Source organism: Ischnura elegans, chromosome 3 (genome assembly GCF_921293095.1).
Source record: "Ischnura elegans chromosome 3, ioIscEleg1.1, whole genome shotgun sequence".
Lineage (NCBI taxonomy): Eukaryota > Metazoa > Arthropoda > Insecta > Odonata > Coenagrionidae > Ischnura > Ischnura elegans.
In genome coordinates, this window is record NC_060248.1 from 2,680,453 (window position 1) to 2,708,248 (window position 27,796).

General features: G+C 41.6%; 1 protein-coding gene across 1 annotated transcript in view; it reads left to right on the top strand.

The window, feature by feature from the left end:
* The window catches only part of LOC124155329 (protein FAN-like), a 117,792-nt gene that overhangs the window by 85,058 nt on the left and 4,938 nt on the right, over positions 1–27,796 (top strand). The window contains exons 10-15 of the mRNA XM_046529056.1: positions 126–257; positions 345–518; positions 2,873–3,125; positions 12,139–12,366; positions 18,706–18,794; positions 24,726–24,870. Coding sequence (XP_046385012.1) covers positions 126–257; positions 345–518; positions 2,873–3,125; positions 12,139–12,366; positions 18,706–18,794; positions 24,726–24,870 — 1,021 coding nt within the window. The remainder of the gene's footprint in view (positions 1–125; positions 258–344; positions 519–2,872; positions 3,126–12,138; positions 12,367–18,705; positions 18,795–24,725; positions 24,871–27,796) is intronic.

Consider the following 27,796-nt stretch of genomic DNA (forward strand, 5'->3'; position numbering starts at 1 on the left):
TAAATTGATATCTCGATACTCTGGCTTTGAAGCTCCTTCCCATTCGTCCAATGTATGTTTTATGGCTCTGTCGACCTTTGATCCCACAGAGCTTGTGCATTGTGTCTCTCTCCCTTTTGTTGCAGACGCCAAGGACTTTGTGGGGAAGATGAGGAGCGCCCTGGAGAGTGAGCACGTGTCCTCGGTGCTCCACCTCTGGATTGACCTCATCTTTGGGTACAAGCAGCGGGGGGAGGAGGCCGTCAAGGCTGACAATGGTGAGTGCGTTGGTTTGGCCGATGCCCTGTCGTGCCCAAACGGTCGACCCCTTTTCAAACACTCTCTCTCCCTCTCTCTCTCCACAGTGTTCTTCCACTTGTGCTATGAGGGTGCACTTGACCTGGACGCCATAGCAGACCCGAGCGAGCGCCACGCCCTGGAGGTGCAGATAATGGAGTTTGGCCAGATACCAAAGCAGCTGTTTTGCCTCCCCCACCCATGCCGAGGGCGAGCGGGACCCCAAAGGATGAGCACCCTCTGTGAGTCACCTTCGTACGTATGCAGTAGCCTCTAGTTAATGCGGACAATGTTAGTACGAAGCAAATCATTGTTCCCGATGAAAAGGCCTATCCAAGCTAGAGTGAAAGAAATGTTATTACGAAATTTTCATTTTTACAAAATTATGAACCTAGTCCTGGTCCCAGCGGTTACAAAATGAACTTTAACGAAGTTCCACACATAAGCAGCGACATTTAGGTGGATATACACTGCGATAAAGTTTTAATAACCGCACCACATTTTAGTTCCTCTCGTGTACTTTGCCGAAGAGCATCAGTTATGGCTCTATATTGTAACCGGTGCCGTTTGCCCGATAACATTTGGACGTGGGAGATGTGAGTGCGACGGTAAAGGAAGGCCGTTTTTTTTGTTAGATATAAGTTCGTCTGTATGTGTGAGTGAGTGTAAGAGGGTTTTGAGTGTGTGGTATGAGTCATTTGGGTCCCCATTTGATGTTTCCCCATTTTCTTCCCGACAAAAATGTGAAATTCTCTCCCCTTCCCTCCTTCAGCGTGCCAGACAGACGGTCAAGAAGAAGAAGAATGTGGTTTCCCCATGTGCATCATTCCTTTTTTTTTTTCCCCCTGACCCCCCTCTCCCCCCCTGGTGATCTCTCCCCTTAAAGACTAAATAACGTGGTCTACCCAAGAAAAAAGGCTTCTTTGTTTTGGCTTTTCCACGTAATCAAAACGCTCCTAAGGGTAGGCGGAGTGTGGGAGACGGCATGAGAGATGGAGTGGGTGGACAGATCCTGAGAGAGAGAAAGAGGGTGCTAGATACGAGTAGGAGTTGTACGGTAGACTCGTTGGTACCAAGAAAAGGATCGCCCAACTGTTGCCAAGAGGTCATCTCCCACTCGTGAACCTGCCAGAGAGGGTGCAGGGCAGCCTATGCCGCGGAACGGAATTGCCACCATCAACAGATCGAGAGCCCCAAAAATTCAACAAATTGTAAGAGAAAAAGCCACGAAATCGGCCCCCCCCCCCACCCCCCCAAAGAACAGAAGAAAAGTCCCACTCCACCAAGTCAAGAAGAGAATTCACTAAAAAAGTTTATAAAGTTCCCTCGCACAAGTAGAGAAGATGACAGTACCACCCCCTATTACAGTGTGAACTTAAGTGCAACATTTATTTTGTTGTTTTATATTTCCATTCCCCCCCTTTCTTTTTTGTATCTTTTTTTTTGTTCCCTTTTCTTGTGGTTTTCGTATGGGTTATGAATGTGAAAAACGTGTAACGTGATTTTTTTTTTGGTCTAGGTTAAGGACTTAAATTTTTCTGTTGTGGATATTTGAGAGGCTGCAGCCTAGTGAATTATGCGTTATATTTCATTGAAATCCAAGGAAAAAAGTTAATTTTTCCTTTTGTTATCGACTTGATTCTATTTTTAAATGATCATGTTTAAAAACTTATTAAATTTATGTTGAGTGAACTCAAATTTTGAATTTGGCATCTTTCAATTTGGCCGATGTTATGCTACGTGGTGTGTGGGGTAGAGGAACTCTCACTGTGGGCACAACCTGAACAAAGTATCATTGAATCCGGTGTGAATTTAGGAACTGTTCAGCGTTTTGCCCGTTCTTCCTATTGTACAGTAGACTCTTGTTAATACTAACGATGTTATTACAAAGTTCTCATTTCTGAGAAAAATTACCTTGATAACTATCCACAAGGAACGCGGAACGCAGTGTCTGGCTGTCTTTCATCCTGGAAGCACTGAATCGTAAGGTATGGGTTTGAACTAAATTCATGAGGGAATGTGCGAAGGGCTTCAGTCGGTGCCTAGCGAGTGTCTAAGCAGCAAACAGTGGAGTAGAAGCAGAGGACATACATGATAGCAGTGAAGACAAAGATGAAAGTGAGGAGGATACCTATCTTGAACATTGGGCTCTATTTGCCTCCAATTTATTTCCCTTACTCAATGTATGGGGCTTCCACTGTATCATGAGACCTATATTTTCTATTTTCTAACGGGGATGTGACTGTGCAATTGAAGGTTTGTTATTCCCTAGGAAGCCACCCATAGAGGTGCTTCACCCAAAAAGACACAAAACGCACTCCTAAAACTCAACTTTATGCTGAAAGGCAAGCCATGAAATGGCTCTCAGCCCACGGGGGCACAATTGCTAGGGCACAAATTGGTCAAGTGCAGGTACTTTGAGGGCCTTAATGCACCTACTCTTGAAGCGGGAAACTCAAAAACAGTGGAATTCTTTGCTCTCATTCCTAAAAAACGAATTCCTGTGAATTTGATTTCTTTGCTTTTTCTGGATACATACTGTGTGGATGGGGTCTATTGGCATGGATGAATTTTTTTGCTCATGTGTTTGTTGCAGCTGGGCTGACGTGTCGGCTGCAGCCTCTGGGAGTGCCAATGAGGTCCCACCGCGCCACCGTGATGGGTTTGGCACTCCTGGGTGACCAGGTGCTGTCCGTGGCGCTGGACTCGGTGCTCAGGATCCAAGAGGTGGGGAGTGGACGGCAGGTGCGCAGTGCAGCAGGCCTCGGGGCACTTTCGGCCTGTCTCGCTCCATGTGCAGACCACCTGTATGCCAACTTGGTTGTGGCTGCATCCAGGGACAACACGGTGTAAGTCTGTGGCAACAAAACAATTGCTTGAACTGCTCACATCGCAAGGGGCGTTGAATTGTTGATGATAGCTAAGAGCTGCTCTGCTGCATTCACCACTGTTAATTGCCAAAGAAGGGTTTGATCCATCCTCCTGTGGTGCTTCTGTCGAGTCAATTGAGGCAAGCTGCACTCCAATTGGCTGCCCTCTTTCCGGGTGCTTTACACAACTCATGACTTGGAATGCTTTGCCTGCCGAAGATCGTGATGTATCCAAGGAATCTGGAAACAGGCGAAACTCGCAGCCGATCAGAGTGCTAGGCTCAAAGTTTCTGTTGTTTGAAAATGGAGCGTTTTTTTCAACCAAAACATCATTTTACTTTTGGTTCCCAATGGCGTCAGCTATCCAATGTTAATAGTTGGAGGCAACATTTTCTCCACCCTGCGTATCGTTCTGTGATTCCACAAAGTGAAGCAAGTGAATGTGCTCTGTGTGCACTGCCAGTGGGATGAGTGCTTGGCTGATGAAGGGCTGCTCCAGGCTGAATTGTGGGCAAAAACTTTGTCCATTGGAAAGAAAAGAGAGGGCGAGGTGCCACGGGGAGACTCCACTACACTGATTGTGTTGATGTTCACACACCTGTAGTTTAGTCTGGGGTGAGCTCTACATCTACACTACACGCTACCCCATTGCAAGCTGCCTCCATAGGCATGTGGCTTAGAACACCAGCCATTAAGAAATTAAATAGAAATGCTCTAAATGGAATTACACATAGAATTCGTTAACGACCTTTATTGTTGGGGGGAAACGGATTCCTATTCCAATAAGTTCAGGAAAATACACATCTCTCTTAATTTATTATTTTTTGTTGGACCAGTAAGTATTTTGGGTTTCTCACATGTTCTCGTTGTTGATATTAAAGGTACATATCTATTCTCGGTTGCTCAAGAAATCTAAGCCGTGCACACAGCCAGCGAGTCTCTAGCGGCTCCCAAGTTTCCTGACCTGCAACAGGCTCTTAAGAAACTTTCAACAGGTGCGAACTCACTGTGGCCGCCTTTGTTGGACGTAGAGGACACATCCAGAACATTCCTTACTGTGTATCACAAATATTTCTGATTGAATGCTAGAAAACTTAAGAGGCCAGCCGAGTGACCGCCAAGCAGTCCGTCCATAGGCAAAATAGTGTAACCTCTCGGACTGCCCTTGTAGCCTATAATGGGCCAAAAAATGACTTTTTCCAGGACCAAATATGCCCTATGCATCAAAGTTGCCAACTTAAATCAGATCCAAAATTTCTCAAAATTGGATATTATTAATAACTGGGCCCCAAAGTTAAAAATCTTGCGAACATTCAGGCTGACTTTAGATGGAAGCAGTTATGCAGAGTACTGCACTAATCATTAATCTAATACTGCACTGCTTCGAATCCCGTTTTTGCAATAAATAGCAATAAATCAATAGTATCCGCGAATACCTTGAATACTAGAAGGTATTCAATACTCGAGGTCTCAAATAATTATACTAAAAGTACACTCTCGAATACTTCGAATTTCACACCGTACACTGTTGTTGGTAGTTGACTCAGAAAATTATAAAGAACTCTAGTTGTTTAGTGCATGCAGCGCCGTTATAGGCAAGTTGACGAACTACATCAAATTCGCAGATGAGAGCGGGGAAAAGAGTTCGATGTGGGGAACCAAAAATGATTGGGTGAAAAAATCCAAAAATCCCCGGTTTCCCCCACTAGGAGAACCTCACTGCCGTGGGATAGTAACTACATAGCACAATTCCCAAAATGCGCTACCCCCTCCATCCATCAGCCCTCGGCCTCCGACGCTTTCCTTCTCTCCGAAATCAAACAAAAGGTGAAAAGGTCCCAGCTTGCGTAGGATTCGGATAGTTACATTTGCGCATTTCCCAAGATCTGCTATCCCCATCCATTCAGCACTAGCCCCCCTCTGAGGCTTTCCTCTTCTCCAAAATGAAAAAAGGTCCCAGCTCGCACAGGGATCATATTATGAAGACCTTAGCTTAGAAAAAAATATCAAGTTACACAAGAACAATAGAAATGTGTTTCGCACCCCCCCTTTTCTCCCCCACTGACCTTTTTCAGCCTACCTGCTTCGAAGTTCCCAGTTTCTGGAGGTCAACCACTGCATGAATCACCTATTAGCCCAAAAGGTGTCTAACAATGACTTTCGGCAATTGATATTACACCTTTATTGGATTGAAATATTAGTAATGTGCGCATAATTTAAAAAAGAATAAGACCAAACGCGATGCATTTCTTACTTTATTTAAGCATTTTACGCGAGGAAATAAATGTCAAAATACGACGGAGACTTAGCATTCTGGCGAAACTCGATATCCTCGCAGGTGAGCTTCTCGGAAGTTGATGCAGTATATTTTTCCGAAAACATATATCGAATTACAATTTATGAGTTATGGTATAAATCTCGACTATCACAGTCACAGACGAAGGGATATTTTCTCAGGATACAGTGGAACTTGGTTAGTACGTTTCTGAAGGGACCACGAAAAATGAACGTACTAACCAGGAAAACGTACTAACGAAGAAAGTAAATAATAGCAGTCGGGGTTATTGCAATCAGTGAAAAAGTCGTCATAATTACAATTACTATCGGTAGTTCTCATAGGATCGCCTTCCTGAACTCTTTTCACATTTAAAATCAAGAAAATGAGCGCTACATTGAAAAACAACTATCTATGTGACTAAAAATCGCAATTTTTCATGGACATCCCGGAGACGATTTCATGATTACGGCGTCTATCTCCCGTGATTAATCCTATATATATTTACAGAACGAGGACGAATTAAGCTCAGACAAGCGAAGACAAGTCATTTTTCTTTCTCACAGCGTACTCGGAGAATATAACAACAACCCGGAGTAAGTCAACTGGTTTTTTAAACATCATAAAAATTGGGCAAAATTATATTGACTTTCAAATTACGGCAACAGCCGTAGACATTCGCTTCTGGAATGATACCATTTCGATTGTAAAATCGATCGATATATCGACTGATGACATGCAAGATTATTATATTACGACGTAATTACAAGAAAATTTTATATTAAACAGTTGAAATTTACTTTCAAAATTTGTCTAATGTCGTCTGCTTTCGTTCCGAGATCAAGTATTTTTAAATGGAAAAATGGGTATTTGAGCTTCTACGGCCTCAATGGATTACAGAAGAAAAGGAATATCTCAAATGGCCGTATAGATCTCCCTGCTCGTCCACCTTGCAAAGTCGAAAAATTTTGCTGCGTTGAAGTATTTTGAAGATAAGCTTCGCGTGGAGATCCAGAGGATCGTCTGCTCCCGCAACAGTAGTCAAGTAAATACGCACGACGTCGAGTTTATGGAGCAGTACTGCTTTAGATAATGTGGGAATTGTCTAATACCGTTAAGACTCATTTCTTCATCATGATAACTCGTGCAATAGCAACAATTGCCCACTCACGAACTTTGTGCGCAGCAGTGTGCACTCCCAAGCGCTCCAAAGGCAACAGAAGGTGAGGAGCTCGGGGTGGGGAAAATTGGGGCTTCTTATTGGCTGTAGTTTTTCATAGTCAGACATTCCCGAAAAATGGGCGCATTTTATTTTTCATCACGTCACAAGAATTCAGAAATGCATTTGGATAAATTACGGTAGAAGAAAGAGATGTGGAATGAATAGAAGAATGTTAATGGCTAATAATAATAAATTAAATCATGAATTCAGACGTTTGCGACCCTTAAGAAGACACTAGAGAATGAATTGCGGGTTGCGTCACGGCAAGCAATTGAGCGTACTAACCAGGAAAGCGCAATTTTTTCAAACGTACTAACCAAATTCTTTTACCTGTATTTTGTTCGAATGGTACTGGGACCGAGGGAAATCGCCGTACTAAGGAGGAAAACGTACTAAGGAGGAACGTACTAACCAAGTTCCACTGTATTTGGTTTCTCCCTGATACCAATTCCAATTCATCTTCTTATCTCATGAGAACTTCCAAAGATGGCCTGAAAATAATTGAAGAAAATCCGGTGGAGAAGCGAGTGTATTTTGAAAAACGCCTTGGATTGTCCGCTAGCACTTGACAGCAGGAGTGGGGGTAAAGCGAGCTACCTGTTGAAAATAAGAAGTTGGATGAAGCCGAGTATCAGATGGGCGTGCCACTGAAATGGCGTTTGGTAGATAAGAATGTATACATCAGACAGAAATCCATCGTAGCAGTGTAAATGCCGAGATGGGATGCAATCATTTTTTCGCGAGGTGGTGTGTCCCCTTAGGATATTTGAAAGAGATGTTAGTTGAACCAACTATATGCCCAATTGTTTCCATAAAATTAAAATATTCCATTAATCAGCTTAATTCCTGTTCGAATACTGTAAAGGAAACCAAAATTACTCCCCAAAATCTTGTGTTTCCTGCTGCATAGGCAACCGAGTCAAACATTCCCGCATTCATTGTTTAGTATTCGAGGTATTCAAATATTCAGGCAATGATTTAATATTCGAACTCTATATTCGAGTTTGAGAAATCTGCTATTCAACCCATCTCTACTTAAAATGCTTAAATAGTGTTATAAATACGTCATATTTGGTCTCATTCTTTTTTGAATAACATGCACATTACTAACATTTCAATCTAATAAAAGTATAATAGCAGGGATGCCGACATACAAAAAATATTGGGGGGGCCCGAACCAGGGATCTTGGCCCGGGAAATTTTATAGGTAGTAGGTTTAAGATTTTTATGCATTTTAGAAGAGTCATAAGATCAACATTAGAACCCTGATCACTCGACTCTCGATATCTGGACACTCCGGGGAAAATCGACAAGCCTTAGACACGCTCACCTTTCGCGACTCTTTCCACGATTTGCGTTCTCAACACGCATTCAGCTTCATAGCTACTTCCTCCCACAGTCTAGCAGCATCCTTTGCTCCTTGTGGGGTAGAAAACTTTCCCTTGGCAAGATCTTTATTTGCTGAAATACGAAATTGGAAACATTAATGCAGTAACTTATTTTGTAGGCAAGGCACAGCATGTTAATCACCTTCAATGAACTCCAGCAGCATTTCCTTCTGCTCCTTATTAACTTTGGACACTTCCATAATGCCCTTGGTGAACGTGTAAATGAATTTGGCATACTCTTAAAACGTCATTAGCAACGCAGTTGTTGAATTCCCTGGCAAAATTATTTATGCAGAGAGGTGGGCGATGATTGGTTGCATGGAGTCGGGAAGCACTATCCTACCGCCCCTACTACTTACCCTTCCGGCATCGCAACGTCTTGAAACAAGAATCTCCCCACCCCCTCAACCTGTTGACACGTTGCCATAAACAATCATTTCTCCCTCGCACCACTCTCCTCGAAGATGATTCGGGCATACCGAATTCCACCTTGAACGCTCGTTGTGCAAGATCGGTCGTGCGAGTGCATTCGCATACGAGATATTTCGAACGGACTCAGCCATAGAACCCCAGAACAGGGAACTTTGATGTGGGCAGGGTGGAAAAGGTCAGTGGGCGAGAAAGGGGGAAGCACCTACTATCCCATCCATCTATCCTTACTATCCCATGGTGCTGAGCTTTTCACCATGGTAATTCCATCTCATGGGGAAGATTCAAACTATGTGCCTGTCTTTATTAGCCATAAAAGATACAATATATAGTAGAAGCTCGGTTTTACGAGTGCTCTTAATCCCTCGGAAATTCCTCGCAAAACTGAGTGCTCGTTGTAACCAAAGGAGTTGAATAAACCCACCCAAGTCTCATAATTGCTCGCATTTACAGTTTTTCTTTTGTTTCAGTGGTATTATACAATGTTACACTGGTAGAAAGTCATTATCAGGCACAATATTATTGAGTATCAACATATTTAAAGAAGGAAACGGGATTTTCATTTTTATAAAATAATAATTCCCCCAGTTTCGGTGATTTTATTTCCATTCTTGTATTTTTTGATCGCCAAAGAAAGCTACAAAAACAGTGTAACTAGTCCGAATCACTATGTTTGGAAAGTGGTGTAAGTTTTTGGATAATTTTGTGAATACATCTTGCCGACAAATCTGTTTTGTTGAGTTTTCGATTGTTTACATCAGTCAGTTGAGAAAAATGGCTGAAAGATTCAGTGAAATACATCATGATTCGGTGATGGAAGATATTTCTCGCAAAGACATTTTTCCCCATTGGAAATGTAGTCAGCTTTCGTCTTTAACATCACACCATTTATGGGCAGTCCTGCAGACCTTTGTTGACAAAACCACATTAACATTGCAGATTCCATATGTTGCCCTTGCCGTAAATATTTTTGGCTGTTAGGTGTTCCTAGTTTGTTCACTAATGCACGAATTGTATCTTTGTTTAATATTGTGAACTAGGTAAATGACGAGATACCAAACCGTCTCCAGATATCAGTCTTTAAAGTCCAGCTACTTTGGCGCTCGTCAAATAATTTTTACGTAATGTCCAAATGTTTACGTTTCCCGAATGTGATGCACTTGCGCAAACCACCTAACACTTCCACGCCCCTGAGACTGAGTACACTCCGCCCCTCCAAGCAAATAAACTCCACCCCTTGCACACATCCCAAGTATCCCTTGCTGTGTGATTGGGTGCATCCAGTCGACGGGATGGAAGAAGTTTTTCTATCGCTCTCCTCTGCTGAATGCTGAGGCCCCATAAATTAATTCTGCCTTGGATCGTGCTCAAAGGATCGGGTGCATTGAGTTCACTTTCCCTCTATGCAGTCTGGCCGCAGATAATTGTTCGGGGTAGGGGATAACGTTGCCAGGTAAGAAAGGGAAACACCCACGTTACATGTAAACAAAATGATTCTGTGAAGAAAGTAGGCGGAAGGAATGACGACCTCGACGGACCCAAAGGAACCATCCGTTGGTGTTTGGTTTTGCAGGCTTGTTTCTTGGCTCCGCATGCATGTGACAACGTTGAATGACTAGGCGAGGGTGTGAGGTGCATTGTGGGGGCAGTGATTGCCTGTCTACAAACCATGCTCGCACAGAGTTCTCCGCTCCTCCTTTTGGGCTATCATCGGACCTCTATCTGTGCACCGAACAACTCTCGCCGGCCAGAATTCGCTGGATTAGCGAAGAAGCATATGCTGCATCGTAAAATTAGGAGCGGAATATTTTTTTGACAAAGGAGTCTGTATTGTGGCATCCCACCCCTGGCTCGCCCAGATACCAATATAGAACCGGGGGAGATGTCTCACAAAAACAAAAGAAAATATATAAATCCACGTGGATCCCTCCCGCATGGGACAAACCTATGTCACTCTCTTCGTACAATTCTCAGAAATTAAAAATATTCTCCTTCTTTGGAAATGATTGCGGGTGGGGGGTTCCCGATTCAACCTGATGGGTAACGTTCGGGCGCTTATGCACTCTTCCACAATGCATTCACGGAAAGAAAAATGAACGGGGCGAAAGGAATGGCGAGGGATATTTTTCCTTAAGATGACCCGTGAAGGAGTTAAAACAAAACACTTACTCAACACTTTCAGCGAAACGAAATATAATTCAAACATCAAGACTGCATATGACAAAACAAAAAGAAACACTTATAAATTATTGATGTATGAGTTGGTGAAAACAATTTATGACTCATCGATTATAAAAAGAAAAACTCAACAATAAAACTTGATTTTCAAGATGAAATTGAAATAGCAAATGATAACAACAAAATATAGTTCGGTTGTGAACACATAAATAATGATACACTTTTTAATTATTTCTTGACGGGGGAGGTAAATGAAAGTCCATTCCAACGAGTGTTAATTTTACTTTGGTGATTAATTTCACTTTCACTGAGTAACGGGTGCGTTTCGTGACTGTCTGTCTTGACACTTGGCAGAAGACTAGTGGGGGCTATGGGGGGGGGGGGGGGGGGGGGGATTGTTGCGATCTTACTTGATCGTTGCCCATGGTTAGACCAGGTTGGATCCAAAAAACTCTCGTTCCATTTACTGCACACTCCTTTCTTCCTTGTTGGAGGAAGCTGCATCCGGAACGGAGGGAATGCGTCCTCTTCAGCTGGTCCTCAATCAGTTGCGTGATTTGTTAGGCCCCTCGTCTTCTCTGCCGTGTCGCACCCAAATTCGGGCATGGGCTCCGCCCGACACTCACTTCAAAATTATGCCTTTCTTCCACGCGCGCAAACTTTTTATAATCCCCATCTTGGGGTGGGGGCAACGCACAAGAAAGGGAGGAGGAACACGTTATTCACGGGAAAAACCCGAGTTCCCGTCCTCCCAAACACACTCACACACAACACTCACAATCTTGCGTAACCGACATTCATCCCCACTTACACATTCACGCTTTCCTCCACGGGCCGTGGTCTGGGGGGGGAGGGATTGGGAAAGTTTAGTGGAAACGGAGCAGGCAAGGGAAATGAATGCGCCGAATTGAATGCACCTCGTAATGGTGTCTGAACCATTACAGTATATAGGAGCTTTTAATCATCACCATGAGATTCAAAAGACCTGGTGTAGTAAATAGTATTTTTAATTGTGCTCGCATAGTAAATAGCCCTTGAGGGTAACAAGCATCTAAGCAAGCCGGCACTCTTTGCTTTCTCATGGGTTCTATTTGGTCAACCCTTTTTAGAAAAGCATTTAATCCAAGTGAATCAAGTGCTGAGAGAAAATGGCCCAAGTGGGATTTCGATTGGGGGTAACTTGAGAATTTGGAAAACTTCTCAATGAATGTGTTTTTCGCTCATGCTATTCCTCCACTGTCATGATTCACTCCCTCCACATGATACACGCCACCTCCTCCCATGACCTGATCATTACTTGCATCTCTGACGTTAGGTAATTAATCTCACCAACATCACCTTACCCCACATCCTCTCCTTTGTGCATGTATTGACTTGCTAAAAGGGTAAATGTTTCTCCATGATGTGTCCTGTGCACTCTTAACTGGGTGCTCAGTTAGCTTTTAGAAATGTGTCAGTTGGATGTGTGTGTGTGATGATTTCCTCTGGTTGTTGCTGCAGTGTCCTCTATGACGTGGAGTGTGGCCGCGTGGCCGAGAGGCTGGCCTTGCATCCGGACGCCATCTCGTGCCTCTCGTGGGCTGGTTGCCTCCTCGCCACTGGTTCGTGGGACGGCAGCGTGAGGCTGTGGCGCTTGTCACCCCCTCCAGCTCTCATTGGGAACCCTGCTAGGGCGCTTGTGGCACAGCTGGACCACGAGGCACGCGTCACTTGCATTGACCACTCAGAGTAAGTGTGCACTTAATGTGGGTGTGTCTCATTGATTGAAGTTCGTACCATAGGAGTCTGCTTACTAAGATACAGTGGAGATTCAAGGCAATGGAGAGCCCATTCGGTACAGCCACACTATGGATAACCAGGGCGGCCGTGAGTTAATGCAATGCACTGCACACAGCTTTGTAGGGTTGTCTCTGGTCGTGTTGCCTGAGAGCCACCTGAATTTCACGTGAATGGCTGCCAACAAAAAGGCATTTCGTATGAAAGCAGACTCAATGTAGCATTGTCTGTATTTCACCCTGTAGATGGTGCATCGCCGAGCCAAATAGTTGCCGTGCTGTCAACACCACGATTCAACTTGTTTGAAGACATCCTTAGGGACCGATGATTGGCTGATGGTGCCGTGCCGTGGATGGCGGCAGGAAAAAAGTCAGCTCATTTGAAAGTGGCCTAAGCAGCTGCGGCTTTTGGCGAGAGCGACAAACTGACAAACCCTTAAATGCGCGTGTTAGCGAGCAACTCTCAAAAGAAAAAAAAGTCATGCAACCGGAAAGAAATGCATGCATTTTTTAATATATTTTCACTTTTTGGCCTTAATTACGCTGCAGACCATTTCAGCTTTGGGTTCCAAATTCAAATCCTTGCCACTGTTCCGAGCCGGTCCCAAAGTATTGACTTTGTGCAACCTGTTCTCGATACCGGTTCCACAGGCCAAGAACCGGCAGTACGGAGAACTGGGTACTGGAAGCGACCCATCTCTAGTTTAAAACTTTTACGTGTCTCAAATTCATAGCTTTAACAATATTTCCGCAGAGGTTTAATGACGAAAGAAAACTAGTGCCATAGATGCTCGTTACTACGAAGTTCATGGGACTGAAAAACCGGAGGTTTGTAATTACGAAGTTCACAAGAATGTTTCTTTTAGAAATGAAATTGACAAAAGATGGATCTGATTAGATGATAGTTTCTTATAATTTCCACGAAAATGAGCATAAATTGCGCTCTCTAGAATTTTTTGCTGCTAATGCAATGTATTTCTTACAAAATAATACCTTAAAATATTATATTATGGAGGTATTTCCTCCAATTAATGGTCCGTTACGCATCAACAATGTCTTGTGGGCATAAGGTCTAATGAAAGGAAGAAAAAACCAAATAATATCATGCTGCGCGCAAAAGCAAAGGAAGTGGAGGAAAGTGGGAGGCCAAAGGAAAAAGAAAAGGGAAGGGACAAGCCGAGAAGCCAGACTGAAAACAGTGCATACGATCAAATGGGCGTTGACCTCAGCCGGTGCGGGCCATGAACCAATTTTAAGTTGGCCGAGTAGTAGGTATAGTCCAGGTAATTAAAAGTTCACATGTATTGACAAAATGTTCTCCAGCTTATACAGCTTGTTTGGCACCTAAATACACGGAAAGAAGGACTCTGACAATGGGAGGAGAGTAAGTTTGGGGGAAGAGAGTTTACCTTGCCCGTGGGTCAGTTAGGGAAAGAGGAATTGAGAATAATGGTCGACAGGGTGGTCAAAAATGGTGTAACGCCAATTGTACCCCTCTAACAACTACCCATGCTAAATCTCAGAACCCAAAAGACGAGGGTAGTACCGTGTTACATAAATTTGCTCTCAACTAGCTAGCAGTGGAGAAATCATTTAATGAAAACTAAAAGAACCACGAGGATTCGTCCGGGACACCTCACGCAAGGGATCAATAAACCAAAAGAAAAGAGAATCACTTCCATAAAACAAACCGTACCACAACTTGGGCATTTATTTAACAATTGCACCTTTTGAGTTTTCTACAAAATGACAATTCCATTAAACAAAATAAGATTTTCCCTGATCCACACTAACGACTCCAATCCACTGACATCACAATTACCCCTGCACTCGACGAACCTCACACACATGAGTAAATAAATTGGAGACAAATGTCCACTGAATAGTCCCAAATATGGGTGCCCCCAAAATTACAACAATAAATTGATCTTTCCCCTTAAACCAAAATAAAACCAACAGCCACATACCTTACGCTAACACGCACACAATCATACAACCCACATACTCCGAAGTCCATGCTTCAACACTGAGAATTAATTCACGTCAGGAGAGTTCAAGTTAGGTGCGTCCAGCGGGAAGGTTGCAGACTGAGAGAGCGATCTCTTTCGCCTCGCCGACTACCTAGCACCCACAGTGTTGCCGTTTTTCTCAACACCGCGTAGCAGACGACACAATTTGTCGTCTGTTCGGCCCACGCGCACTCTTCTCCATACGCGCGGGTCTTTAAACTGGCATTGCAGTTGGACCGCTGGCCGCCCGTCGTCCAAGTTACTCCGCCATGGTCAGCCGCGGAAGTAAAGTGGCGATCTTCTTCAAGACTGCCCTCAGAGAGGACCAATCTCTTCGCTGCAGTCCTGCGGCATGCCTGTAAACTTCCAATTCATCTCCCTCTCCTCTCAACATTCATGCTCCACTAACACATAAAAGAAAACAATGAAAACACATTGACACTCATCACACACGTAACGTAAGTGGCTATCTGGCCTCAATGCTCCCCCCTTTTGGGACACGCGAGACGATACCGAAGAACAAAAGAAACAAAGTTAGTGGATTGAAGTCCCAAAAAGAACATACATGTACATAGTTACAATTAATAATCTCTTTACATTATTTCAATACATAATATATATAATATATATTTATTTATTTATTTTTTTTTTTATACATTAACTTCTCCCACCTGCTCTTCGACCTCCAACCTTCCCGGACGCACTTTACGCATTACAATGGCCTTTTGGATGAATCTTGGCAACGGAAAGAATAATTCGAAGCAAGGGTTAGCTAGCGACATAAATGTCAATTTAGGGCTTATTCTCAAAAAGCAGTCAAGTAAAAAAATTTAAAACGTCCTAAATGAACAAATCTGAAGAGGATGGAAGAGATTACAAAAATTGGAGAAGGTGGCAGACTGGAAAAAAATTTCCTGGATATAGACAGTTACTTATACCACTTATTTTTGATGTCATTCAAAAAACTCAAGAACATATCCAGTTGCCGATCAGTTCCATTCCAAAGCACAATAATATCGTCAACGTACCGGTACCAGTATACCACAGAATTTAGTAGGCTATGCCCTGAGCTAAAAATTTTCCTTTCCAAACTATCAACAAAAACATCTGCCAGCAACGGAGAAAGTGGTGAGCCCATAGCGAGGCCACTACTTTGTTTGTAAAATTTACCATCGAACTTGAAATAATTTTGTGCCACACATATTTTGAGAAGGGTGGATAATTCGTCCTTCATTTTCTTTGCAATATTGGCTGCCCCCAGGAGATCTATTGCTAGGCCGGTTGCTTCCTCTGGTGGCACACAAGTGAAAAGGTTGACGATATCAAAAGATACTAGTCTTTAGTTCTTCGGAGGTATGATGTCTTTAATTTTGTCCACAAGATCAAGCGAATTTTTGACACCATGCTTAGACTTGAATGCAGAGTGCTGCGAGATCAGTTGAGTCAAGGTATGGGCAAGTTTGTGCGCTGGAGCGCTTATACTCGACACCACTGGTCTGATTGGTGCGTCCGGTTTGTGAATTTTAATGAGCCCATAAAGCCTAGGAGGAATAGGGTTTTTAGATAACAAAAAATGCTTATCTTTGGGTTGGAAAAGTTCTTTTGAGCTTCGTATGACATCTCTGATAGATTTTTGGTACTTCTGCGTAGGGTCTTTCTCCAACAGTGACAAATTTGATTTTTGAATAAATTCATAGCACTTCTTAATATAATCCTCCCGCTTCAAAATCACCAGGCAATTTCCTTTATCAGCTTTCTGAATCACCAAATCTAAAAAATAAGTGGCAAAATAAGTGGTATAAGTAACTGTAAACTATATCCAGGAAATAATTGAATACCTCAAAGTTAACCAAGAGTTAGTGAATTTTGGAAAAAAATTTACTCTCTCCGAGTCTCGAACCCTGGTGTTTCTATATGTGCGGTGCGGTATACTATCACTAGGCCAAACCGTCCCTGAAACAATGAGCGAAATTTTTTAATTAAATTCAATGTGACCATATTTTTAAATTTTTAAATGCTTTTTTCTTTCAAACCCAGGCGTATATGGACAAAACCCTTCAACAGTATTCCTATCTAAGTGTCTTATTTCAAATAAAAAAGGTTTCATCTTATTTCTTGACATCACTTACGCAAAGTCTCCTTGTGAGATGCATTCGCCATTCCGAATGACATAAAAAATACGTCATTGAAAAGGCAGAGCAAGGTATGTGGGCACCCCTTGTAAACGTGCCTTTAAATAATTTGGACCCCCTATGCAAATGTGGACTCGGAAAGATATCTTTCCAGCTGTAGCACTATGTTAGCTGATAGGAGAACAAATCTAAAAGAAGACAATTTGGCCACAATGGCTATAATTATACATCTGCATTAGCATATATGTACATGTTGAATGCATTATTGATTACAGTAGACTCTCGTCATTACTAAGTTCACAGGACTGAAAAACCAGAGGTTCATTATGACGAAGTTCGTATGAACGTTTCTTTTAGGAGTCATCGAAGAAAAAACATGCCTTGCCAAAATTCCTTGTCTCTTCAATCTCCCATGCTTATAGCCACACTGGGGAATTGCTTCAGAGTCATGTGTATGATATACACGATTAAATTACATACATGCAAATATATAAACACAAGCACATTCATTTGATTTTATCAATAGAAGAATTCAGCATGATGCAAACCGAGGGTTGATATGGTCCCCATTAAGTCGTTGCTATACAGACAATATGTGTTCAGAGTCCTTGCTCGTAAATTGATAAATCTATGCAAAGATTCGAGAAATGCTGTTGTCCTGCAGAATGCAACACTGCACTACAATGGTATGTTCACTCACGATTTTAATTCACTAACGAATTGATCTAGCTGGGCAAGCGACGCAGACAGAGCCGAAAAATATTGCTGTGCACAGGAAGGAAACAAGAACAGGCAAAATGCTGAACAGTTCCTGTCCTCACAACGGTTTAAATGATTCTTTGTTCCGATTGTGCCCAAAGTGCGAGTTCCTTTGAGCGACACCACATCGTATCAGCCGACTCGAAAGGCACCGAATTTGAAATTTCGTGCACGCTTGAATTTTTTGAATATTCGTATCTCTGAAAGGTTATAAATGAAGTGTGCACAAGAAGAGGACTAACTGTATGTCCAATTTAGGAGCAGAAATGAGTGGGTCGCCATGATTTGACTGAAACGGAGGTTATTATATGATGTTGCGTGCATACTGAAGTATCTCCTACTGAAGAAAGAACCATAATTGATGCTCTTGGCATTGTAAACGAGGAGAACTTCAACATAACATAGTGTACCTAAATGCTGTTATTTATCTGTGGAACTTTGTAATTGAGTTCTTTTTGTAACTGCTGCGACTGGGACTGAGGTTTGTAATTTTGTAATAGTGAAAATTTCAGAATAACGTTTCTTTTATTAAATACTGGATAGGCCTTTTCATCAGGACCAATGATTTGCCTTGTAATAACGAGAACTTTGATGTTTGATTGTTCGTATTTACAAGAGTACTGTAAGAGCAAAATAAGGAATCTAATTGCCCTCAGTTAGGTGGTAAACATATATTGGAGAGGATACGTCCGAACGATTGAGAGTTTATTGTAGGATTGTAGGGCGAGAGAAGGACGCAGAGGCAAGAAGCAATCCCAATAACCAATTGGGATATGAATATTTTTTCCCACTTGAATGAATTGAATGAATGAAATTAATTTATGTTAAATGTCATTCAGCCAAAAAATAATCTTCAGCCTTTGAAGTCTCTGCAAATTTAAGAGCTAAAGAAGGACAAGCAACCTTTTACCGATGACAAGAACCAATCACTTAAGGTGATTTGTTTGCTAATTAAATTTTCTATTAAATGAGATAAATATTACTGTAGGTGAAATTAATGTTTAGGCAAAAAATATAGTCCTTAGCCATTGGTAAATGAGCATACAAGCGTAAGTGCTAAGGAAGAATATGGAGAAGATGTTTTTGAGTTGATTTTTTTTGCTATCTAGATGGTCGATCAAATGAAATTGATATTGTCGTGCATAAGCAACATTGCAGACTGCTTGTGATTTAGAAGACATATTTCATGCTGGGTAACTCTATCCTTAACAAGTTGAGTAATTCATAGTCCAAGTAATTCTTGTATCACAAATGCCTTCAAAAGAAAAATTATCTGTTTCATGTTGGTCTCAAGCCACTATCTAGATGTTGAAGAATCGTTATGTCTAAAAAAATGCATGAAGCACAGGATGTGGTTGGCTCTAGAGGTTGTCTCACTTTGAATTCTTTTAGGAGGGCAGCGCTGCTTGCTTCTGGGACAGAAGACGGTGACGTGCTTCTCTGGTCGTTGGTCACGTTTGCTGTGCAGTGCCGGCTCGAAGGTGTGTTATGGTATTGATGCTCTCAAGATGTGCCTATTCATTCAGTTTGCTTTGAAAACAATTGCATTTCCTGCTACATAACCTTATATGCTTTGTTTGTCTGAACATCAGCCTTTGGAGCTGGAATTACTGTCGTGTGAACTCTCAAAATTGTTGGTGCATTCTGTCAATCTTGCCGTAAAATTGGTGGAGTCACGTTGCCTTCTCAAGGAATACTCTATAAATATGTGTAAGAGGCGCACCTTTTTTCCCAGAAATTGCAGCCGATAATGGGGGTGCGTCTCATACGTAAATTTCTTATCTTCCCCCCCTCCCCTTCCACGGTCGCAAGTCCAAGGGAGTGGCCTTGGTTTTCTGCGTGAGTCAGTCATATAAAAACTAGAGATGTGCGAATAGTATCCGCGAATACTCGAATACCTCGAACATTAGAAAGTTTTCGATATTCGAGGTTTCGAATAGTTATGCGAAAAGTACTGCCTCGAATACCTCGAATACTTTGAATTTCGCGTCACACACTGTCGCACGTACGTCGTTGGTAGTTGACTCAGAAAAATGTGGAGATCTGTAGTCATTTAGTGCTCGCAGCGCCGTTTTACGTAAGTTGACGAATTACATCAAATTTGTGGATTTTAGCGGTGAAAAGAGTTTGACAAGGGGAACCGAAAATGGTCGGGTGAAACAATCCGAAAATCCTCGATTCCCCCCACCAGGAGAACCTCAGTGCCGTGGGATAGCAACCATAAGGCATTTCCCACGATCCGCTATCCCCCTCCATTCAGCACTTGCCTCAACCACTCTGACGCTTTCCTCTTCTCCAAAATCAAACAAAAGTTCCCAAATCGCGCAGGGATCGCATTACAAAGACCCCCGCTCCGAAAAAAATATCGAGTTACGAGAACAATAAAAATGTGTTTCACGCCCTCCCCCATTTTCTCACCCACTGACCTTTTTCTGGCTACCTGCTTCGAAGTTCCCCATTTCTGGAGGTCAACAGCTGTGTGAGTAGCGTGGGATACTTACATTAGCGCATTTCCCAAGATCCGGTATCGCTCTCCATTCAACACTAGCCCCCCTTCTGAGGCTTTCCTCTTCTTCGAAATAAAAAAAAAGGTCACAGCTCGCGCAGGGATCATATTACGAAGACCTTAGCTTCGAAAAAATACCAAGTTACACGAGAACAATAGAAACGTGTTTCGGGCCCTCCCTTTTCTCCCCCACTGACATTTTTTTCCTACCAGCTTCGAAGTTCCCCATTTCTGTAGAGGTCAACCGCTGCATGAGTCATCTATTAGCACAAAAGGTGTCTAAGAATGACTTTCGTCAATTGATGTTACACCTTTATTGAATTGAAATATTAGTAATGTTCGCGTAATTTCGAAAAGAATAAGACCAAACACGACGTATTTCTGAGTTTATTTAAGCATTTTACGCAAAGAAATAAATGTCAAAATATGACTGAGACTTAGCATTCTGGCGAAACTCGATATGAGCAGCAGAGCTTCTCCGAAGTTGATGAGGTATTTTTTTCCGAAAGCATATATCAAGTTACAATTTATGAGTGGTGCTATAAATATTTATTGTTACAGTCACAGACGAACGGATATTTTCTCAGAATATTTGTTTTCTCCCTGATAGCAATTCCAATTCATCTTCTTATCTCATGAGAACTCCGAAAGATGGACTGAAAATAATTGAAGAAAATCCGGTGGAAAAGAGCTTGTATTTTGCAAAATGCCTCAGATTGTCAGCTAGCACTTGGCAGCAGGAGTGGGGGCAAAGCGATGTTAGTTGAATTAATTATATGCCCAATTGTTTCCATAAAATTAAAATATTCATTAATCAGCTGAATTCCTGTTCGAATCATTTAAAGGAAATCAAAATTACTCCCCAAAATCTTGTGTTGCCTGCTGCATATGCAACCGAGTGAAATAATCTAGCATTCATCATTTAGTATTCGAGGTATTCGAATATTCGAGCAATAATTCAATATTCGAATTCGAGAAATCTGCTATTCGAGGGGGAGGTAAACGACCCAACACTGTTTACAAACGTCCAAGGCCAGGGGTAGACAAAAGTCTCCTGGTATGAGTGTGTGGGGTGCAAATAAAGGACAGTGATTGGCCATGAGGCAGGTGCCTGGATTTCCAATTTCTCATTCTTTTTTGACTTCTTTGGCAATTTACGAATTTTCACGGAGAATTATCAGTGCATAATCTACCATCAGTCAGTGCTGTTCTAATGATGAGTAAGGGCAAAAAGTTGCACTCTTTTACGGGTGCAGAAAAACTAAGAGTGATGAAAGATGGAAAGAGAGAGCAAGCAGGGAAAGAGCGCTCAGGCGGTTGGATGTGCCGGAAGCATGTGTGAGACGATGGAGGAAGGACGAGGGTGCATTGCATTGCTCCAGACAACAAATAGGGGAAGAAGATCCTTCTGCCAGCCACCCCATAGTGGAACAAAGGCTGACGCATTACACCAGGGATAGACAACAATTTGGCTACGCAGTGTCGACGGAAATGTGTGTTTTTAATGCGCTTGAGATGGCCAGAGAGATGAAGATGAGCCATTATCAGTTTAGGGCAAGTGAGGGATGAGTTTGTGGGTTTTATAAATGGAATGGCTTTTCCATTGGAAGGACGTCAGTTTCTGAGTGCCTTCTCTTCAAATGTATGAAGAGAAATAGCTCTTTCCTTTCAAGGGCTCTCACACTAACTAAATTGTAAAATTCACAGTTTTTTTCACGGTCTAAATTTCGTCAAATCCACAGTCTATAGATAAGGAATTTTAGACGGAAACATTGATCACGCAACAATCACCGGCCGCACGTTAGCTAAAAATTTATCAAATGCTGTGAGTAGAAACGCAGCAAAGAAAGTGCTATCCCTCTTATGACGTACGTATCTCTCCTATCGTTAGCAAAATTCAGGTCTGGCTGAAGGTGGTCGTGTGAAGTGAAGAGGTGTCTGATTTGTCGCATAGAGGGTTAGCGTACCTCTTATCCGTCTCTACCAATCACTGGCCAACAGGCTGAACAGTTGTAAAACTGACCAAGTAATTATTCCTGGGAGATGACTTCAGTTTTGCAGCCTCTAGATGTCTTTTGATTTGTCAATTGTGGTTCTCCAATCAAGTATGAGAGCCATCAATCATGGCTAACATGAAGAGGCATTACACTTAGTGGATGATGGCAGGCAGACACTGGCTGTAAACAACACCAACAGGACGAATAAAAAAAACCAGGTCTAACGCAAATATGCCAGTGGATCATTAGTTCTTGGAAGTTGATTCCTGAAGACTTGGTGATGAAAAGAAGGTTTCAAGAAGTGCTGCATTACTAATAATTTGGATGTGAGTCACGACTTTATGACCAATGACGAGGAAAATTCCTCTGGATGATACCAGCGACATAGAATGAAGGTCAGAGAAAATGATCATAATATTCATGGAAGAGTCCTATGGTGCATAACTAAATTTATTTTTTGTCTTCTGATCCTTGTATTATTTCTTATCACAGGCACAGCGAATCCGTTAATTGACACTTTTTTCAGAGTGTGCCGAAAGTGCGAGTTCCTTTACTCCACACTGTGTCGCACTGGCCGTCGTCATTGAATGTTCATATCTCTGAAAGTTCAAATAAATCAAATGTTTGAAGAAGAGGACATGCCGCTCTTAATTTACGAGCTGTAATGAGTGGATCAATCACCATGATTCCACAGGAATGAAGCTTATTTTATGATATTGCATGCATACTGAAAAAAGAACTACAATTGAAGTTCTTGATCACACTGCATTAGGAGAACTCAAATGTAGCACAATGATTATGACGTATATTAGTATGTAAATTTTGCAATAAGGTTTCTTTTACTGTGGATTGTTTTATCCTTTTCATCGAGACCAACAATTTGCTTTGTAAAAATGAGAACTTTGCAATAACATTGTTTGTATTAACAGTAGTGTACTATATTCATGTTTTGAAAATAATTGCTTATGATGTGGCATTTGTCTGCTGCACTGATTGTGGCATTTCAACCGTTGGTTTGCATATTTACCGTATATCTCCGAATATAGTCCCCCCCCCCAATTTTGAGACCTCAGGTTTGGGAAAAATTTTAAAATGTAAAGGAAGGCAATTTTTCTGTGGTTAGCAAGTTAAGATTCTAGATTCGGTAAAAACTATTATTTTCTGTGAAGATTAAGAACAAATCTGTTCACATATTTTCCATCACAACAAAATAACTATACCTAAAACATGTTGTGATCCATTGCATGTATCAGTAATTTATAGTTCCTTAACCAGATGTAATGAAGAAATGAGAAATTTTTTTAAGTATCCAAGGCTATTGTATTTTTTAAACCTTCACAAATTATTAATATTTTTGATTTCCAAATGACTACAGACAATGTCAATATATAAGCTTTAACTTAAAGCCCATAAACAGTATTGCATTTGGCCCTGAAACTTCCTTAGATCCAGTGTAACACACCCATCAAGTCATCACAAATCCAAGTGACCTGAAGAATTTAGGAAATCTAAATAAAATTGTGTTAAATAAATTATAAATATTATAAAAATATTGCTATCAAATGCCTGCTAAGCAAAACAATTAAACTACAGGACTTACAAATATCAAAGTAATAAAATTAAGAAATAAACTTTTTCCAACAAACATTAAAACTGAAAAAAAATTATATCAATTTTCAATGCCTCGTCGCGAATCATTGCATAAGTTACACAAAGAGCTTCTGCTCTGCATTTGCTCACAAATTCGACGATATTTTCCTCTAATTCTTTGAATCTGCCGCATCGAGACCCCCGAAATGACTTCCGCGATGTATTAGCGCTTTGCAAGCGCTGTGAATACTATGATTTACGGCGTATTCTGCAACGGCTATTTTTAAATTGGCATCGAAACTCCGTCTTTGAAGGCCTCTAATCTGCGGCAGGATTGATCCTCATCTTTCTACTTGATCCATCACCTCACTGTTGAACGTAAAATTATTTTTAATAAAGAAAATATCGCGGAAATAATTGCGAAACATTATGCGACGTAATTTATCGATCCTACTTACCCTGACGAATTGAAGATATTCCTCAATAAATTAATTACACTTTCGATGCTGAGTCGCTGTATTTCGATCAAATGCAGTAATGCCGGCGCTTCTGGTTTAAAGTCGTCGATTATTGCGCCTTTTCAGAAACAAATGCATCACCTATTGCACATTCTTGTCCTGCGAAGGCGGTAAAGGCAGTGGTTGTAAACACGAACCGCACGGGCACATGGACGTATAGTAGCTACGGACGCAATGAAATGCTAAATCGTCACGAAAGGTTCACTTTATCTGTTTATTTTTCGCAATTATTTAAATCGTGTAGTTATTAAATGAGCGACGGGTACATATACTATTGATTCAATTCTAGTGTTCGATTAATGTAAAGATAGTGTGTGTTTAGTTTTCATTTTAATTATTTACTGTTTTGCATCATTAAGTGATCAGTGTCGATTGAATTATTCTAACAATACTTTTCCAAGAAAAATTAGCGGCTACCCGATGGATTCCGTGAAAACGCATATTCGATATGCTATTTGAATCGGAATAATCATATCTGTACAACATTTGTGGTAAAAATTGTCTTAATTTCCGGTAAAACGTGGCAGTATTTACTAATATCTCCGATTATAATCCTCATAAATATACTCAAATAGAAAGACTACGAGAACATTAGCCATTATGCCATTATTTATTACTTTATGGTCACCTTTAGTATGCTAAACTGGATTACACTCGATTATAGTCCCCCCCCTTACTTTTCCGCGGCCATTTTTGGAAAAAAAGGGGGGACTATATTCGGAGATATACGGTAGTTGTTGCATTTGCCGAGAGGCTGATCCTTGTGTTGTTATTGACCCATTGCACACATCTCCTCTGCAGGTCACTCGCCCAGCGGTGTCACGGCCGTCAGATTCAGTGCTGATGGAGCACGCCTCGTGTCGTGTGGCATGGACTCGTACTTTCGTGTTTTTGATTTGAGTACCAGAATGCAGGTGTACTGCCGAGCCATGGACGAGGCGTTGAGGTACGTCAATTGACCTCTCTCATCAGTGAGTGCATTGTCATGGGATGATGTGATCCACCTCAATCCGATTGCACTCTATTGAATGGATTTTCGTGATGGAATCTAGTGTGCAATGTGGTCAATGAATTTGCATTGCTGCCATGGTACTTTTATTCGTAAAGTAAGGCTGATGAGTAAAAACTTTTTTCTAGGGATGGTCGGGATTGGATACATTGTATCCAAATATCCGCAGATATTGCCCTTCACTGGATACATTGGATCCAAAGTCGCAGAAGACATTGGATCTCGATCCAAAATTTTAAATTATTGCTTCAGTGAATGTAGTGCCCCATAAGAGTGGAAAGTGTCAATCAAAAGTGACCATGTTGCAGATTTCACTAAAAAACCAACAACCCCCGCCCTCGGCTTATGCCTCTGACCTTTCTTTTTTTACTCTCCGAGACCAAACAGACCGTTAATCATTGTCTTCGAAGGAAAATATCAAGTTACATGAGAACAATGGAAGCATTACTCATCCCTTCCCCATCTCACCAACTGACCATTTGTAGTCTACATGCTTCAAATTCACCCCATTTCTGGGGGCACCTGATATGTGGGCCACCTATTGGACGCAAAGGTGCCTAACGACAGCTTTCGGCAATGGGATGACATGCAAGAGATTCAAAAAAGAATGCAACCAAACACAATGTTTTTCTGGCAGTATTTGTTTTTTTTAGCTCTAATTAATTGGTACAAAGCTTTCTAAGTTACAACAAGGCTATACCAATACTCATACCTATCCAAACAGAACAATTTTCAAAGAAACAAGTATTGCATGAGCACACTCACACAAGACGAGACAGACTGGAAACGCAAACCGCTTATGTCACGTAGCACACCTGGTTTTGCCCTGACGCCTATGACATTCCAAAGTTGCAAGATGGAACGTGTTGGTCCCCTGTCGTCGTTCCTAGCAAGACAGAGGGAACTCATTCCATCCCTATTACTTCTCCTCTATGTGCTTCTGCTCCCCAACCGCGCACCAAGTGGTCGTCCCCCACTGTTTAAGTTCATAGCAGTCGATGTCTATATCACTCTTAATTGTGTTGCAGATTGCGCAGTTGCGATTTAATTTAATGATAAACTATATTTAAAAAATGTCTTCCAAAGTATGGAAACATTTCTATTTCAATAGGTAGAACTCAATGTGTGGTATGTGCACCATGCACCATGGCGTGAAACTGTCTTGAGGAAGTGAAAAATCTGCCTCACCACAGCTGAAGCATCTGTGACTGGAACACAAGTGATAAAATTCAGGGGAAACATGTGTGAGGAAAATTTGAAAATACCATATTTGCACGAATCTAAGACGAGGTTTTTTTCCCTCCTAACTCTGGCAGAAAAGAGGGTTTGTCTTACAATCGGATGCAAAATTCTCGACGTCAATCGGGTTGCATAATTTATGTCGGAAAAATTATTGACACCTGAGTTTGCCACCTGATAGCTATACAACGAAAAATCAACGTCAAAAATAGCTTAACAGTAATTTAGCATATTTAATTTTGCGTTCAAGTAAAAAAAAAGTTTTTCCATTTTTGGGCTGCAGGCAAAGATTCGGTGCGTGTTGATCGGTCGCTGGGTGCACTTCTGCCGTGTCCGCCAGATTGCCTGCTTTACACTGGGTTCGGCTCCATTCAAGTTAAAGCTCGATCGACTCACAAAATGTTCGTGTGATTGGTTACAATATACCTAAAGTGTAACGTTAAAGCCTCAATGCCGTCACGGAATAAACCGCTACAAAGTCGTTGCATTTTTCTCAGAGCTACGGTAAGAAGGCAACATGATTTGCCTCTGATTAGAGAGATCGATTCAGTTGTGATTCCGTGCCTTTCAGAGTATTACGATGGCAGAGAAAAGAAGTTATTACACTGCCACTTTCAAAAGAAAAGTTATTCAGTGGAACCCCGATCTATCGTACCCGTATTGATCATTTTCCCGCATTCATCGTTCGCCATTTCTGGTCCCAAATAAAGTTCCATATAGACAACGTAATTCTTTCCTGCATCTCCGAAGTATCGTATTCCCACATTGATCATTTGAAGATCATGGTCCCGACGTATAATTTTCCCGCATCCATCTTTTGACGAAAATGAGACGAAAGAAATACAATTTTTGGCCAATAACGACAGGCATATAGATTAAATCTTCCCCACGAAATGAAACTACCATTGGGAGAAGCTCAAAGCCGTGGGATAGTAACATAAGCGCATTTCCCAAGATCCGCTATCCACCTCCATTCGCACTCGCCTCCCCCCTCTGACGCTTTCCTCTTCTCCAAAATCAAACAAAAGGTCCCAGCTAGCGCAGGGATCGTATTACGAAGACCTTAGCTTCGAAAAAAATATCAAGTTGCACGAGAACAATAGAAACGCCTTTCACCCCCCCCTTTTCTCACCCACTGGCCTTTTTCAGCCTAACTCCTTCAAAGTTCCCAGTTTCTGGAGGTCAACCGCTGCATGCAATCACCTATTAGCCCAAAAGGTATCTAACAATGAATTTTGGCAATTGGTATTTTACTTTTATTAGGCTGAAATATTTGCAATTCAAATTCAACAAAGAACGAGACCAAACACGACATATTTCTAACGTTATTTAAGCATATTTAAGCCAGGAACTAGTTGGAAAAATATGATGGTGATTTTTGGCGAATCTTGATATCCTCGTAGCTGAGCTTCTCAGCAGTTAATGCGGCACTTTTTTCCGAAAACAGGATATCTGGGTATTATCAGTCATCAATTTACGAGTTATGCCATAAGTCTCACTTGTCAGAGTTACTGATGAAGGGATATCTTCTCTGGATATTTTAGTATACTTTTTATGTATTTTTTTCTACCCATAGTATTTTAATAAAGTCAGGTTTCATTTTCACTAGTTTAATTTTATTCGT